The 12234-nt window shown below is 46.7% G+C and overlaps 1 protein-coding gene across 1 annotated transcript in view; it reads right to left on the reverse strand.

Moving 5' to 3' along the window:
* Positions 1-4137: 4137 nt before the first annotated feature.
* The window catches only part of Eddm13 (epididymal protein 13), a 29340-nt gene continuing 21243 nt past the window's right edge, over positions 4138-12234 (reverse strand). Inside the window, exons 10-13 of the mRNA XM_032894612.1 lie at positions 11558-11584; positions 8595-8716; positions 6589-6626; positions 4138-4225 (exon numbers count right to left, since the gene is read on the reverse strand). Of these exons, the coding sequence (XP_032750503.1) occupies positions 4198-4225; positions 6589-6626; positions 8595-8716; positions 11558-11584 (215 nt within the window). The 3' untranslated portion in view covers positions 4138-4197. The remainder of the gene's footprint in view (positions 4226-6588; positions 6627-8594; positions 8717-11557; positions 11585-12234) is intronic.

Raw genomic sequence — 12234 nt, forward strand, 5'->3', positions numbered from 1 at the left:
CCTCTGGTTGCCTGTCTGGAAACCTTTTGACCCTGAAAGAGGACAGATTTTCTTCAGTGGCTGTTCAGAAGTCCATGGGGAAATGATGGCCACGTGAGGAAGAAGAGGAGCGTTCTACCTTGGAGTCTGATTGAAGACTCCAGAGCACATTCATCACTGCTTATTAATAATGCTTTACTTCCTACCAAGCTGTAAACCTGAAATTTTCTAGGAATCTCAGTAGAAATCCCACTTAAAGGGGTAAGGCCAGCCCTAAACCTCTTGAGCAACCCTAATGTTTTCTGGTTCTACTATATCAGATTATAACTCCATTCAAGTCACTTCCAGAACCAACTCACATCTCACCAAGGAGAAAGGGGCTGGGGGTGATACTTGAGGGAACTCTAGGCTCAGTGAAGGACAAGGAATGACTGGGGTCACACAGCAATCTCGACACCAGACCCTGTTGTGGCATCCCTTAGCAAGAATAGTCATTGGTGTGTTCACAGTGAAATGCTGCCAGCCACACAATTCAGTATATCCAACCAGAGCAAAACAAATGCCTAGAGAAAGGGAAATGACTTATTTAGTCAAGACAGTGATGAATGTCAACCATGACATCTGAATGGTCAATGTGTGAGGAAACACCGTTCTTAAGATTCCATAGCTCAGGGGTTGGGGATTTAGCTCAGTGGTAGAGCACTTGCCTAGCAAGCGCAAGGCCCTGGGTTCGGTCCCCAGCTCCGAAAAAAAAAAAAAGAAAAGAAAAGAAAAAAAAGATTCCATAGCTCTCCCAACAGCACTACTGAGCAAATACTGCAATTTCATTCTACCAATGGTAAAACTGAGGTTTCAAGCATGTGGGCCTTACCTGAGGCCCCAGAAATAGGAAGGGGAGGGGAGCACAAAACTTAAATTCTACACATCATTTCTTTAAATGGGGAAACCAAGAGGGAGTAAAAGGGCCCCAACCCAAGAATAAGGTGGGAATCCCCAAAAAAGAAGTGCGGCTCAGATTCTCATAACCCTTTCAAAGTTGTTGCATCCAAGAGAAACCACGATGTTACCAGCAAAATAATGCATTCATTATCTTGGAGACCAGAAAGGAGGAGACTAAATGTTGCATTCACTTCCCAGTGAATGAAAAAAAAAAATAAAATAAAATAAAAGGAAAGGAAAGGAAAGAACATGACTGTTCCTAGGTATGATATAGGAGAAGGTTTATATAAAAGGGAGACAAAATCAGAGGCAAGGATGTCTGAGAGAGTCCAAAGTGAGTACCACCCTAAGCCATATGAGGAGAGGGAGGAGGGGAGAGAAGAGGGCTCACCCAAGAGGCCAGGAGGCTAAAGAGAGTAGGTGAAAGGACTAGGTAACAAAAATGATTGGATCGTATAGGGAAGAAGAGCTGGGGGAAGGGTAGTCCAACCCATGGGCTGGAGAAGTTTAGGGTAGACAGCAGAGTATGCCTGCTCTGAGATAGGTATAGACTGAGAGTTGTGGGAGAAGCTGGTGGCCAGGTCCCCTTTAATATCTTAAGTAGGCACCTTTGTACAGGGTTTGAAACTTAACACCCAGGAGATCTCTTGAGACCTCAGGAATGTGCCTAACACGGCTTGCATGCTCAGACTAGCCTCTCCTGTCATACTCGCAACTGTCCAGCTGATCCAGAGGAAATGAGGAGAGGGCACGCCTCAATACACTTATGCCACCCTGAAATGTGTCCTTTTGTCTACTGGAGATGGAAGGATACAAGACCGGGGAAGGGGTTTAGGGAGAAGACCAGCCGCGGAGCAAGGAGCAAACCATAAAAAGAAATTGTATGAAAAAGGCCATAAAGAAACTTAGAACTTGTATATTAATATTTTAAAAAGAATTAAAATGAAGAAGTGAAGGGACGAAGGGACGGAGGGAGGGGGGGAGGGAGAGAGGGAGGGAGGGGAAAAAGAAAAAGAAAAAGAAAAAAAAGAAGCGACTAAATAGGCCTCTCCACCAATCGGAATCCTGCTTTCTCAAGACGCACAGTCTTTCTCCCCTAACCCTAACACCCAACCAGCAGTCTAGCGTTTCTCTGTCTCCAAGGCAACACAGCTTGGTAGTCTGGAGGTGGCGCAGCCACTTCTGGGTGCTGTAATGTCAAAGAAGCAGAGAGGCAGGAGGTGCTCTTGTCAGTAAAACGGAGTTTGTTAGCAGAAACGCCTGAACCAAGGAATGGTTTGAGAGACTGAAAACGCTTTGCAGATATTCTTGGGGTGTTAGGATCTTGTTAGAAAAGAGGGAGAAGACAAGGCAGGGCGCGAAAGTTTATGGGAATTGTAGTTTTGTGCTCTGTGGCGGTCTGTAGACGGAAATCATGAGACTGCCGCCTAGTGGCAGATATGAGGACATCAGGCTCTGCATTTAGCCTGCTGTTTTTCCCAAGCCAGGGTTTCAAGGTCAACTAAAAAGGCTGATTCCCATCAGGATTCTCATGACCTTCATAAGAGCACCCGCAAGGTGTAACGTGGATTGGAGAAGGGGAGGTATGGGGGGGGGTTGTAGGACGGGGGAGCATTTGTGCAACAATATGAATGTGCAACCCCTCACGTTGTGTCTGGCTGCCCGCTTTACGGCAAGTGAGCAGAGTGCAGCAATGTGGAGCACTCAGGGTTTTTTCCCCCTCCAAATTTGACGGGAAATCAGACTCTTGAGGCAAATTGGGTCACTACCCGCTCTAATGAGCATCCTTGCTCCTCTGGTCTGAATTATAACTTATTAGGAGCCAAATTAGTGTGGTTGCCAAGGATACAATAGTGCATAGAACCTGTATATAGCCTTGAACCATACTTTATTATTTTTTAAAGATGTTTTTATTTTATAAGTGTGGTTTGCCTTCCAGATTTTAAGTATGCCACATGTATGCAATACCAACAGAGACCAGAAGAGGGAGGCAGATCCCCTGTAACTAGAGTTACTGACAGTTGCGAGCTGTCATGTGGATGATGGAAACTGAACTTGGGTCTTTTGCAAAAGGAGCCGGTGGTCTTAACTGCTGAGCCATCCTCTTGTTTCTGAGACAAATTTTCATGTATTCCATGTTGGCTTGAAACTCACTATGCAGTCAAAAATGGCTCTCAACTCCTGATTCTGCATATCCACTGTTTAGAGGTGCAGGAATATGGGTCCATTTTCTCTGCCGATGAAAGTATTAAAAGACAGGGACTAGGCAGAGCAGTAGTGTTGCTTGTCTCCAATACCACCACTAAGGGGCAGAGGCAGGTAGATCGCTGTGAGTTCAAGGCTAGCCTGTTCTACACAGTGAGTCCAGGACAGCCAAGGATACACAGAGAAACCCTGTCTTGAAAAAACAAAAAGAGGAGGGGGAGCAGGAAAAGGTGTTACAGGACATCATGGGGAGTCTCAGCAGAGCCATAATGTGGGACTGGGGAACTCAGGGTTCATCTTGGGGCTCTTATTCTCATTAATAACATAAGTTAAGAAGGATCACAAATGGACGCTCAAGAGCAAAGAAGTGACACCGGCAGAAGCTTTGGGACCATTTATTTCAGTTCAAAAAGAAAACCCCAGGACAGGTGAGGTCAGAGGGCGAAGAAGGGAAAGACAAGAGCTACCCTGCTGCAGTAGAGGAGAGAGAGGCTTCAGAAAGAGAGTAAGGAAGCCCACCATGTCAGGGAGTTTTAAAGCACACTCAGATTTTGGCCAACATCTGAAAGCAAACGGAGACAGACAGGGCTTTCTGCTCTTGGGTTTTTATTGGAGGACCAGCAAGAGGGCTTAGTTGTTAAAGATACTCGCTGCTAAACCAATGATGCCCTCAACACACACAGAATCACATGGTACTCATTGAATACACACTGAATCAAAATATAACAAGTTTTATTTGAAAATTAGAGATGATTCCCAGCACCCCGCCACCCTGTGTTATTGGCTGTTTTGTGAATGTAAGAAACAAACATTTAGCTATTAAGTAGTGTACAATAAAGAAAGGTTGAAAATGGCCCAGAAGGGAAGGCGTTGGGGAGACCCCTGGGAAGGCTCACTCAGCTGCTCTGCTGGCTACTGTCACACTGCACAGTCCTCAGACAGGCTTCCTGCTGGGCCTCTCGACACTCGTCACTCTGCCAGTTGACAGGCCAGGGTACGAAGAAGAGCTTCCTCGGGATGTGAAGTGCTCGGGAGAATGGAGGGCTTGTGTGGGTTGCGTGAAACACAGTGGCTTCACTGGAAAGAACAGCAGGGGTCGTCTCTAAGGAAGAAGAGAAAGGGGGGAAGTCACAGTTGGACACTTACTTACATATTCATATATTCTCAGACTCCTTGCCTCATAGCCCCCCAACAACCCCATAGGACTCTACTCGAGGAGGCTTCCGAGAATGTACTTCTCACCTCCATCCGGGACTTGGCTCCTCAGAACCATGGTCCACCCACTTTGTTCTTCCTCCCCCAGACCATTCCACCTGCTGCTGTTGCTTGCTTCAGACCTCACGGGATTCATGGGGATGGGGAGCCTTGCAACCAGGGGAGCAGGCCTGGGGCAAGAATGAGGTCGAGGTGTGTCCAGACCCAAGAAATCTCGTCTTGGGACGCAGGAGTAGCCAGTCTCAGGAGTAGCCTGCACGTCCTAGCTCACATAGCCTGTGCGGCCCCTACCTCTGCCACCCTTGAAGTGGTCATGTAACCTGGCAGCCAGGTTACAGGTTAAACTTCCTCCACCCTTAAGGTAAGTCCAGCAAGCACCTGAAATTCCTTTTTATGCAAATAAGGCATTCCCAGCACCTTGTCCCCAGCCAGTGATGGGCACTCACCCAAAAATGTCTACCCACTCCCCAAAGGTTTAGATACACCACCACCCCCATTAAATGAGCTCTCTCACTGAAGCTGCCTCCCTAAGGCTGTTTTTCATGCACTCACCGCCAGTTGAGATTCTGCATTGTACCCACCTCCCGCCCCAGCTAAGCTTCCCTTCCTCCAGTCCAGCTCCATCAGCAATGAGCCTGGATACCCTGATGGGTTCAGTAGGGGTTGATGCCCAGGCATGCACCACCACCACCACCCATAGTTTTAAAGACATTTTTTTTTTTTATTAACTTGAGTATTTCTTATGTACATTTTGAGTGTTATTCCCTTTCCCGGTTTCCGGCAAACATCCCCCCCCCTCCCCTTCCTTATGGGTGTTCCTCCTCCCCCCCCCCCCATTGCCGCCCTCCCCCCAACAGTCTAGTTCACTGGGGGTTCAGTCTTAGCAGGACCCAGGGCTTCCCCTTCCACTGGTGCTTTAAAGACATTTTTAAAGGTTTACTTTTATCTTACGTATGTATTTGTCCACATGTATGTTTATACACCACATGCATGCAGTGTCCTTGGAGGCCAGAAGGGAGGGTCAGATCTGAGGGTGGTGAGCAATGCTGTGAGTGCCTGGGGCTTGGAACCAAACCTGAGTCCCCTGCAAGAGCAGCAAGTGCTTATTGCACCTCCTGGGCCATCTCTCCGGCCCCTGATTTATTTTTAATTATTCATGTGTGCATGTATGTGTGTGTGTGTGTGTACATGTGTGTGTCTGTGTGTAGGTATGTTCATGTGAATGCAGGTGCTTTTGGAAGGTGCCCTTACAGGCCAGAAAAGGGTACCTGGTCTCCTGTAGCTAGAGTTACAGATTGTGCAAGTCCTATAATATGGGTGTTGATAATTTAATTTGGGTCCTCTGCAAAATAGTACATTTTTAACTTCTGAACTACCTCCCTAGCTGTTAATAATAATAATAATAATAATAATAATAATAATAATAATAATAATAATAATATTAACCCACTTAGAATTATATTTTATTTTATATATTGTGCTGGGGAGGGGAACACACGTCTCTCACAGTAAAGGAGAATGAACCAGGAACTTACCATGCAATTCTGTAACTCTGACTTTGAGCCTACAAACCCTGCCTTGGACATTAGGTTGTAGAGAGAATATCTTGTGTATTGTATGGATGCATCACCTGTCAGTTAAAAAGGCTATGGCCTATGGCTTAGGCAGGAATTAGAAGGTGGGACATCCGGGAGAGAGAAAGGATTTTGGGATAGAACCAAGCAAAAGGTTTGCTGGGAAGATGTGAGGAGATTAGCACAGGTAGCCAGGCATATGGCAGGATGTAGGCTAGAATAAATGGGATATTTTAAGTTATATCTAGTCAGAGAAGAGGTTACATGGCCAAGGTGTGTGTAAATGTATTTTGGGTCTGGGTCTTATTTCTGGGAGCATGGGACTGGGAGGAAGAACCAGGGCCTAACTTAAATTAGTTATTTAGAAACCAAGCTCCTGAATCCAGTGACAACAGGTAAAGCTACTTTGCTGCCAAGACTGAAGACTAAGTTCTGTCCTTGGAACATGTATGGTAGAAGGAAAAACTGATTCCAGTAAGCTGACCCCTAATCGTTTGTATGCCGTGGCACAAGTACACAGACACATAGCACACATACCCAAATAATAATAACAAAATGTAAGAGCTAGAGGAACCCTGTCTCAAAAAACAAAAACAAGCAAGCAAACAAACAAGAGGTTTAAAGCTAATCTCCCCGACTCACTGGCAAAAGGTGAAAATGCCCTTCCCGGCCATACCTCAAATCCAGGTCTGGGTTACAATAGTGGCAGTAACACTGGAGAAGAGAACGATGAAGGAATGGGTGTGAAACAGAGAAAAATAAAACATAAAAATCAAACAACATCTGGGATTTACCTCCCGAGTGTCCCTGTCTCCCTCAGCCCTCAACTCCAATCCATGAGCAGCTAAGAGTTAGCATTTCTCAACCTGTGGGTCAGACCCCTTTGGGTGCTTAGGGTCCCTTTCACAGGGACCACCTAAGACCGTCAGAAAACACAGATGTTTATATTATAATTCCTAACAGTCGCAAAGTTAGTTATGAAGTAGCCAGGAAGATAATTTTGTGGTGGTGGGGGGTGTTACCACAGCATGAGGAACTATATTAGGGGGTCACAGCATTAGGAAGGGTGAGAACCACCACAGGTCTAGCAGATCTAGCAGGATTTTCCTTGTGTCTACAGCCCCTGGCCTGACCGTCTCTCTTCTTCTTCTTGTGTCCTGCTCCAAATTCATTCCACACTTGGTGCCCTCCACAAGAGGCCTGATTTCACAGCCAGATGGGATGGGCATGTGGCTGAGTGGGTACAGTGCTTGCTCTGCATGCATGAAGCCCTGGGTTGATCCAAAGCACCCCCTAAGCTAGATGTGGCAGTTCACGCCCATAACGCCAGCACGTAGGAGACGGAAGCTGAAGGAGCTTCATCCTGGTCATCCAAGGCCATCCTAGCCTACATTAGAGACTCTTGTCTCAAAAACCCAACATGAGCCGAAGAGGCGGCTCAGCAGGCAGAGAGGTGAAGACTTGGTCCTTAAGACTTTCCTGACTATGGAGGGGCAGGGCGAGGAAGGATACAAAGTGTCCTTCACAGGAAACAGGAAACGGAGCTCTCCGTGGGGAATGGCCTGGCTCTCCTCCAGGCTGTGGAGGTGTTTCTGTTACTTACTAGCCAAGCCCAGTAAGAACTCAGTCTCTGAGATTGAATGAGGCAGCAACGGCAGTAAATTGGAGGAGTGAAACTAATGCTATATCGGATGTACTCACAAGCTTGCTTAGGAACTTTTAAGTTACACAGAGAATTTAGCCGAAGGAGCGCTGCTTCCTTTATGGCTGAGTAAGTAGTGTGATTCTCACTGGGCTGGTGAGGAAGGTATTAAAGTTTAGGGTTGTTGAGAAAGTTCCTGCTGATGTTTATTCGCCAGGACTGTCTGTCCTTTAGGCTTCTTTCCCATGACAAAAGGAGACAACCCAGACTTTAGAAACAGCAGCCCCACATCAAAGACTATGGTTCTAAGAGGCAGCTCAGGGGACAGCACAGGATCACAGCCATTATTGAATCCTGATCTGCCTTAAGGCCTCTGTGCTCCTGTCAGTAAAACCATAATTCTGCCAGACAGGTAGGATCACCCTGGGTAACCACCATTTGAAGAAATCAACACTAGTATACATAAGACATAATTCTGGCAATATCTTGCCCCATGTACAGCTCTTATCTGCCCAAGTGGCCAGACTCCGGGCCTCCACTCTCCGTTTAAATTGTTCAAAGCATACTCTGGGGCTGGTACGATGTAAAATGCATACACCCAGGGCGTATATAAATTACTAAAATCTCTTATCCATGGTCAGCTCCTCTTTGGGCATTAGCTAGAGCCATATATGTGCAATTATTCAAATTTCCACTTTAATCTCCAAGTGTGCAGGGGTAGTTTCTCACTGGGAAGGCATATTGATTCTAGAACACTAGAAGGAGAGACCTGGCTTCTGAAAGCTGTCAGATGACACCCACATAATTGCACACCGAAACACACACACACTCGCGCACGCACGCATGCACGCATGCACGCACACACGCTCGCTCTCTGGCGAGGCCACTTCTCTGCACATTCTCCCCTCCTACCTCCCTCTTCTGACAGCTCTGTGCAGACTCCCTTGTCCCATGATGCTTCCTCCATTTCTCCCTTCTTACCCTGTCCCTCCCTCTCATCAATCTTCCTCCCTCCCTAGATAGAAAGGCTGCCTCCTCACCCAGTCTCCTTTATTGTAGGACACGAACAAGAACGTCATCACCATGTAGGCACACCTCAGAAAGTTCCATCCACTGCTCCTCACAAGTGTCCTGGCAGTGGTGGTGGCAGGAGAAGGCTTCACTAAAGGCAAATGCTGACAGTGATTAATAATACCCAGAAACTCCCTTCCCCTTTGCCACTCCAAACTTGTGCCCCTAGTTGTCTCCTGGGTTGGAAGCTTTGTTTATATTCAAGGTCATGGCCATTCTCTCCCATCTTGGTAATCTCTCAACTTCCAGGCAGACCGTTTGCTGCTCTTTTGCACCAAGTCTAACCTGCAGTCTGCGGGGGTGGGGGTTTCGGGGGATTGGGGTGGTGAGATGGGGGAGTGGGAGGTGTGGGTGGGGGGTGGATGACAACCCTCTCAGCAAACCACCGGTAGCTCTGAGGGAACCACACTAATTTTCCTTTCTCTTTGTTCTTTTGACTGACTTGGTTTGGGTTTTTGAAACGAGATCCCACGTACCTCAGGCTGGCTTCAAATTTAATGTTGCTAGGGATGACCTCTTGATCCTCCTGCCTCAGCTCCCAAGGCCTGGGATCACAGGCATGCACCTTCAAGCCCATCTTACTAATTGTTCTGCTGCTCTCTGTGTGCATACGTTTATGTTGTGTGCACGCATGTCCACACACACACATGCATGACAGTTCCTTCATCAGTCCATCCCATCTTATTCTTTCATTACACTTTATTTATTCTTTTCTTTTTTTTTTCCTTCTTTTTTTTTCTCAGACAGGGTCTCTCACGGAACCTGGAGCTCACCAATTTGGCTAGGCTAGCTAACATGAATTCCACATGGGCAAGGCATCTTGCTTTTACCTGCTAAGGCATCTTGCCTGCACCCCCAATTTTAATATTCTTCCTTTTCTTTTGTTTGTTTTTTCTTTTTTTCAGAGCTGGGGACCGAACTCAGGGCCTTGCGCATGCTAGGCAAGCGCTCTACCACTGAGCTAAATCCCCAACCCCTATTCTTCCTTTTCTAAAGACATATGTGGTGGTTTGAATGAGAACGGCCTCTATAGGCTCATATGTTCGAAGCAGTTCCTAGGATGTTTGGAAAGGGCGGGAGGTATGGCCTTGTTGGAGAAGGTATGTCACTGGGGGTGGGCTTTAAGGTTTAAAAAAGCCCACAGCATTCCCAGTGAGCTCTCCATGCTCTGTGTCTCTCTGTGTGTCTGTCTCTCTGTGTGTCTGTCTCTCTGTGTCTCTGTCTGTCTCTCTGCCATGTGCCTGTAGACCAGATGTAAATCTCTGCTATAGCTTGTGTCATGCCTGCCTGCTCCCCACCATAATGGTCATGGATTCATCCTCTGAAGCTGTAAGGAAACCAACCAATTACACACTTTCTTTTATAAGTTGCCTTGGTCATGGCGTCTCATCACACCAATAGGAAAGTGACTAACACAATGTATTTTATTATCATTGTGTGGGCGTGCACAGTGTCTGCACAGGCGTGTGCATGCCACACCTGTGGTGGTCACAAGGCAACGTTGTGGAGTCAGGTTTGTCCCCCAACCTTTACATGGGTTGTGAATGGACCATTCCAAAAATGCTTTTAACCACAGAACCATCTTGTGGGGCCCAGTTTCCTTTATATTGGGTGGCTGTGGGATTCTCAAAACCTCCTAAAGCATGTTGCTTGGTGGTTCTTTTAAACATACAAATCCCAAGAGTTGGTTCTCTTCCTCCACTGGGGATCAAATTCAGACCCTTGGGCTTGAAGGCAAGCACCTTCACCTTCTCAGCCTTCTGGTCAACCCAGGAACTCAACTCTTAATGGCAGCTGCATATTGTTAGTTCTAGAATTGTAATGCTTGTTATAAACTATAGTTCCCAGGGTCATTACTAATAGCTCTAGGGTTGTTTGTTTTTGTTTTTTAGACAGGATCTTTTGGAGCCCAATGGCTTCCAACTGCCTATGTAGCCTAGGCTAGCCTTGATCTTTTTTCCTTTCCTCCTAAATCAGCAGCTTTCAATCTGTGAGTCATGGCATCAGGGTGGACTGACCCTTGGAAAACACAGATATTTACATTACAATTCATCACAGTAGCAAAATTACAGCTATGAAGTAACAATGAAAACAGTTTTATGGCTGGGGGTGGTCTCCACAACATGAGGAACTGATTAAAGGGTCCCAGCATTAGGAAGGTCGAGAACCACTGCTCTAAGTGCTCCATTCCCAGTGGTTTATTGTTATTGTTGTTCATTTTTGTTTTGTTTTGTCTTGTTTTTGAGACAGAGTCTCACTTTCCTAAACTGGCTACTCCATCCAATCCAGCTGTAACCTGAGATTCCCCTGCCTCTGTCCATGCTGGCCTCTGATAACGATATCTGGCAAGTCTTACCTACATTTTCTGATGTTATTTCTCTGTTTTGTGTTTTGAAAAGGGGTCTCACAAAATCAAAACAGGCCTTGGGCCTTCATAAGCTGCCTATGTTGCCCTTGAACTTCTGATCTTCCTGAGTGCTAGGGTTACAGGTGTAAGCCACCGCTTCCATTGGGTGTGGCCCTAGGGCCACTTTGTTCTTACTAGTTAGGTGCTCTGCCGAATCCAAGATCCTTTAATAAGATTGATCCACCATCACCGGAGGCTGGTTTCTGTGGTTTTCTGTTCTCTTTTAGTTTCTAGTCACATATGCCTGCCTGCCACTCAACTTACCCGGGCATTTCCAGGGGAGAGGATGGGTTCTGGAGGTCGGCGGAAGCAGGGTGCCACTTCTTACCTTAGTGCACCAGGCACCTTGACTCAGAGGAGCCGAGTGGAAGAGAGAGGGTCGCTGGGGGATGCTCCCAGAAGCCTCAGGTGTGCTGACACATCTGTGTGACCTTTTCTCTGATACTAAATTGTTCCTCACTCAAAGAGGAGGTGCTAACCGCCTGCCCGAACCGCAGGAGGGATCAAGCACACAGCCCCACCCACCTTCTTCTTGGCAGTTACTTGTTTCTTCTAAGGAGGAAGAACATGGAGAGAGTAGAGGAGGGGAGGAAGGGGAGAAAGAAGGAGAGAGAGGGAAAGGGAAGACAAATAAAGGAAAATTAGGGACTGGATGGAAATCCAACTGCAAATGGTGCTTCTGTTCCCTTTGGTGAAGGGGGAACTTTCACCTCCTTAATGTCACTTGGTCACTTGACTCAGGTTCTCTAGTGCCACTTGGCTATTCCTCTGTGTGAAGTGGCCTACCCACAGATATACAAACATGCACGAATATGCATACAGTATGCACGTGTGCCGATCTCCTCTGTTCCTTCTAGCCTTTGCTTAGATGTCACTTCCCATGGACCGTAATAGCCCAGTTCCCTCCAGCATCCTCTAAAAATGCATCAGCCTCCTCCACACTGGGCTCTTGTGTCCTCTGCTCTCCTCGCTCCATCGGACACCAAACAATGTTCTTCAGACTCTTATCCTGCCCCTTGACCACCTCATTTTCCTCTCATCAGAATACCAGCTGTGTGTTTGTCTTGTTTTGTTTTTAAAATGGCATTTATCTCTTTGGTATATGTGTGTGGAATGCATGTGTGGGGGTGTGGAATGTGGGGTCTGTGTGTGGTGTGGGGTATGTTTGTGTATGTGTAGTGATGGTGGTTATATATATTTGT

The sequence above is a fragment of the Rattus rattus genome, chromosome 2, assembly GCF_011064425.1.
Source record: "Rattus rattus isolate New Zealand chromosome 2, Rrattus_CSIRO_v1, whole genome shotgun sequence".
NCBI classification, from domain to species: Eukaryota; Metazoa; Chordata; class Mammalia; order Rodentia; family Muridae; genus Rattus; species Rattus rattus.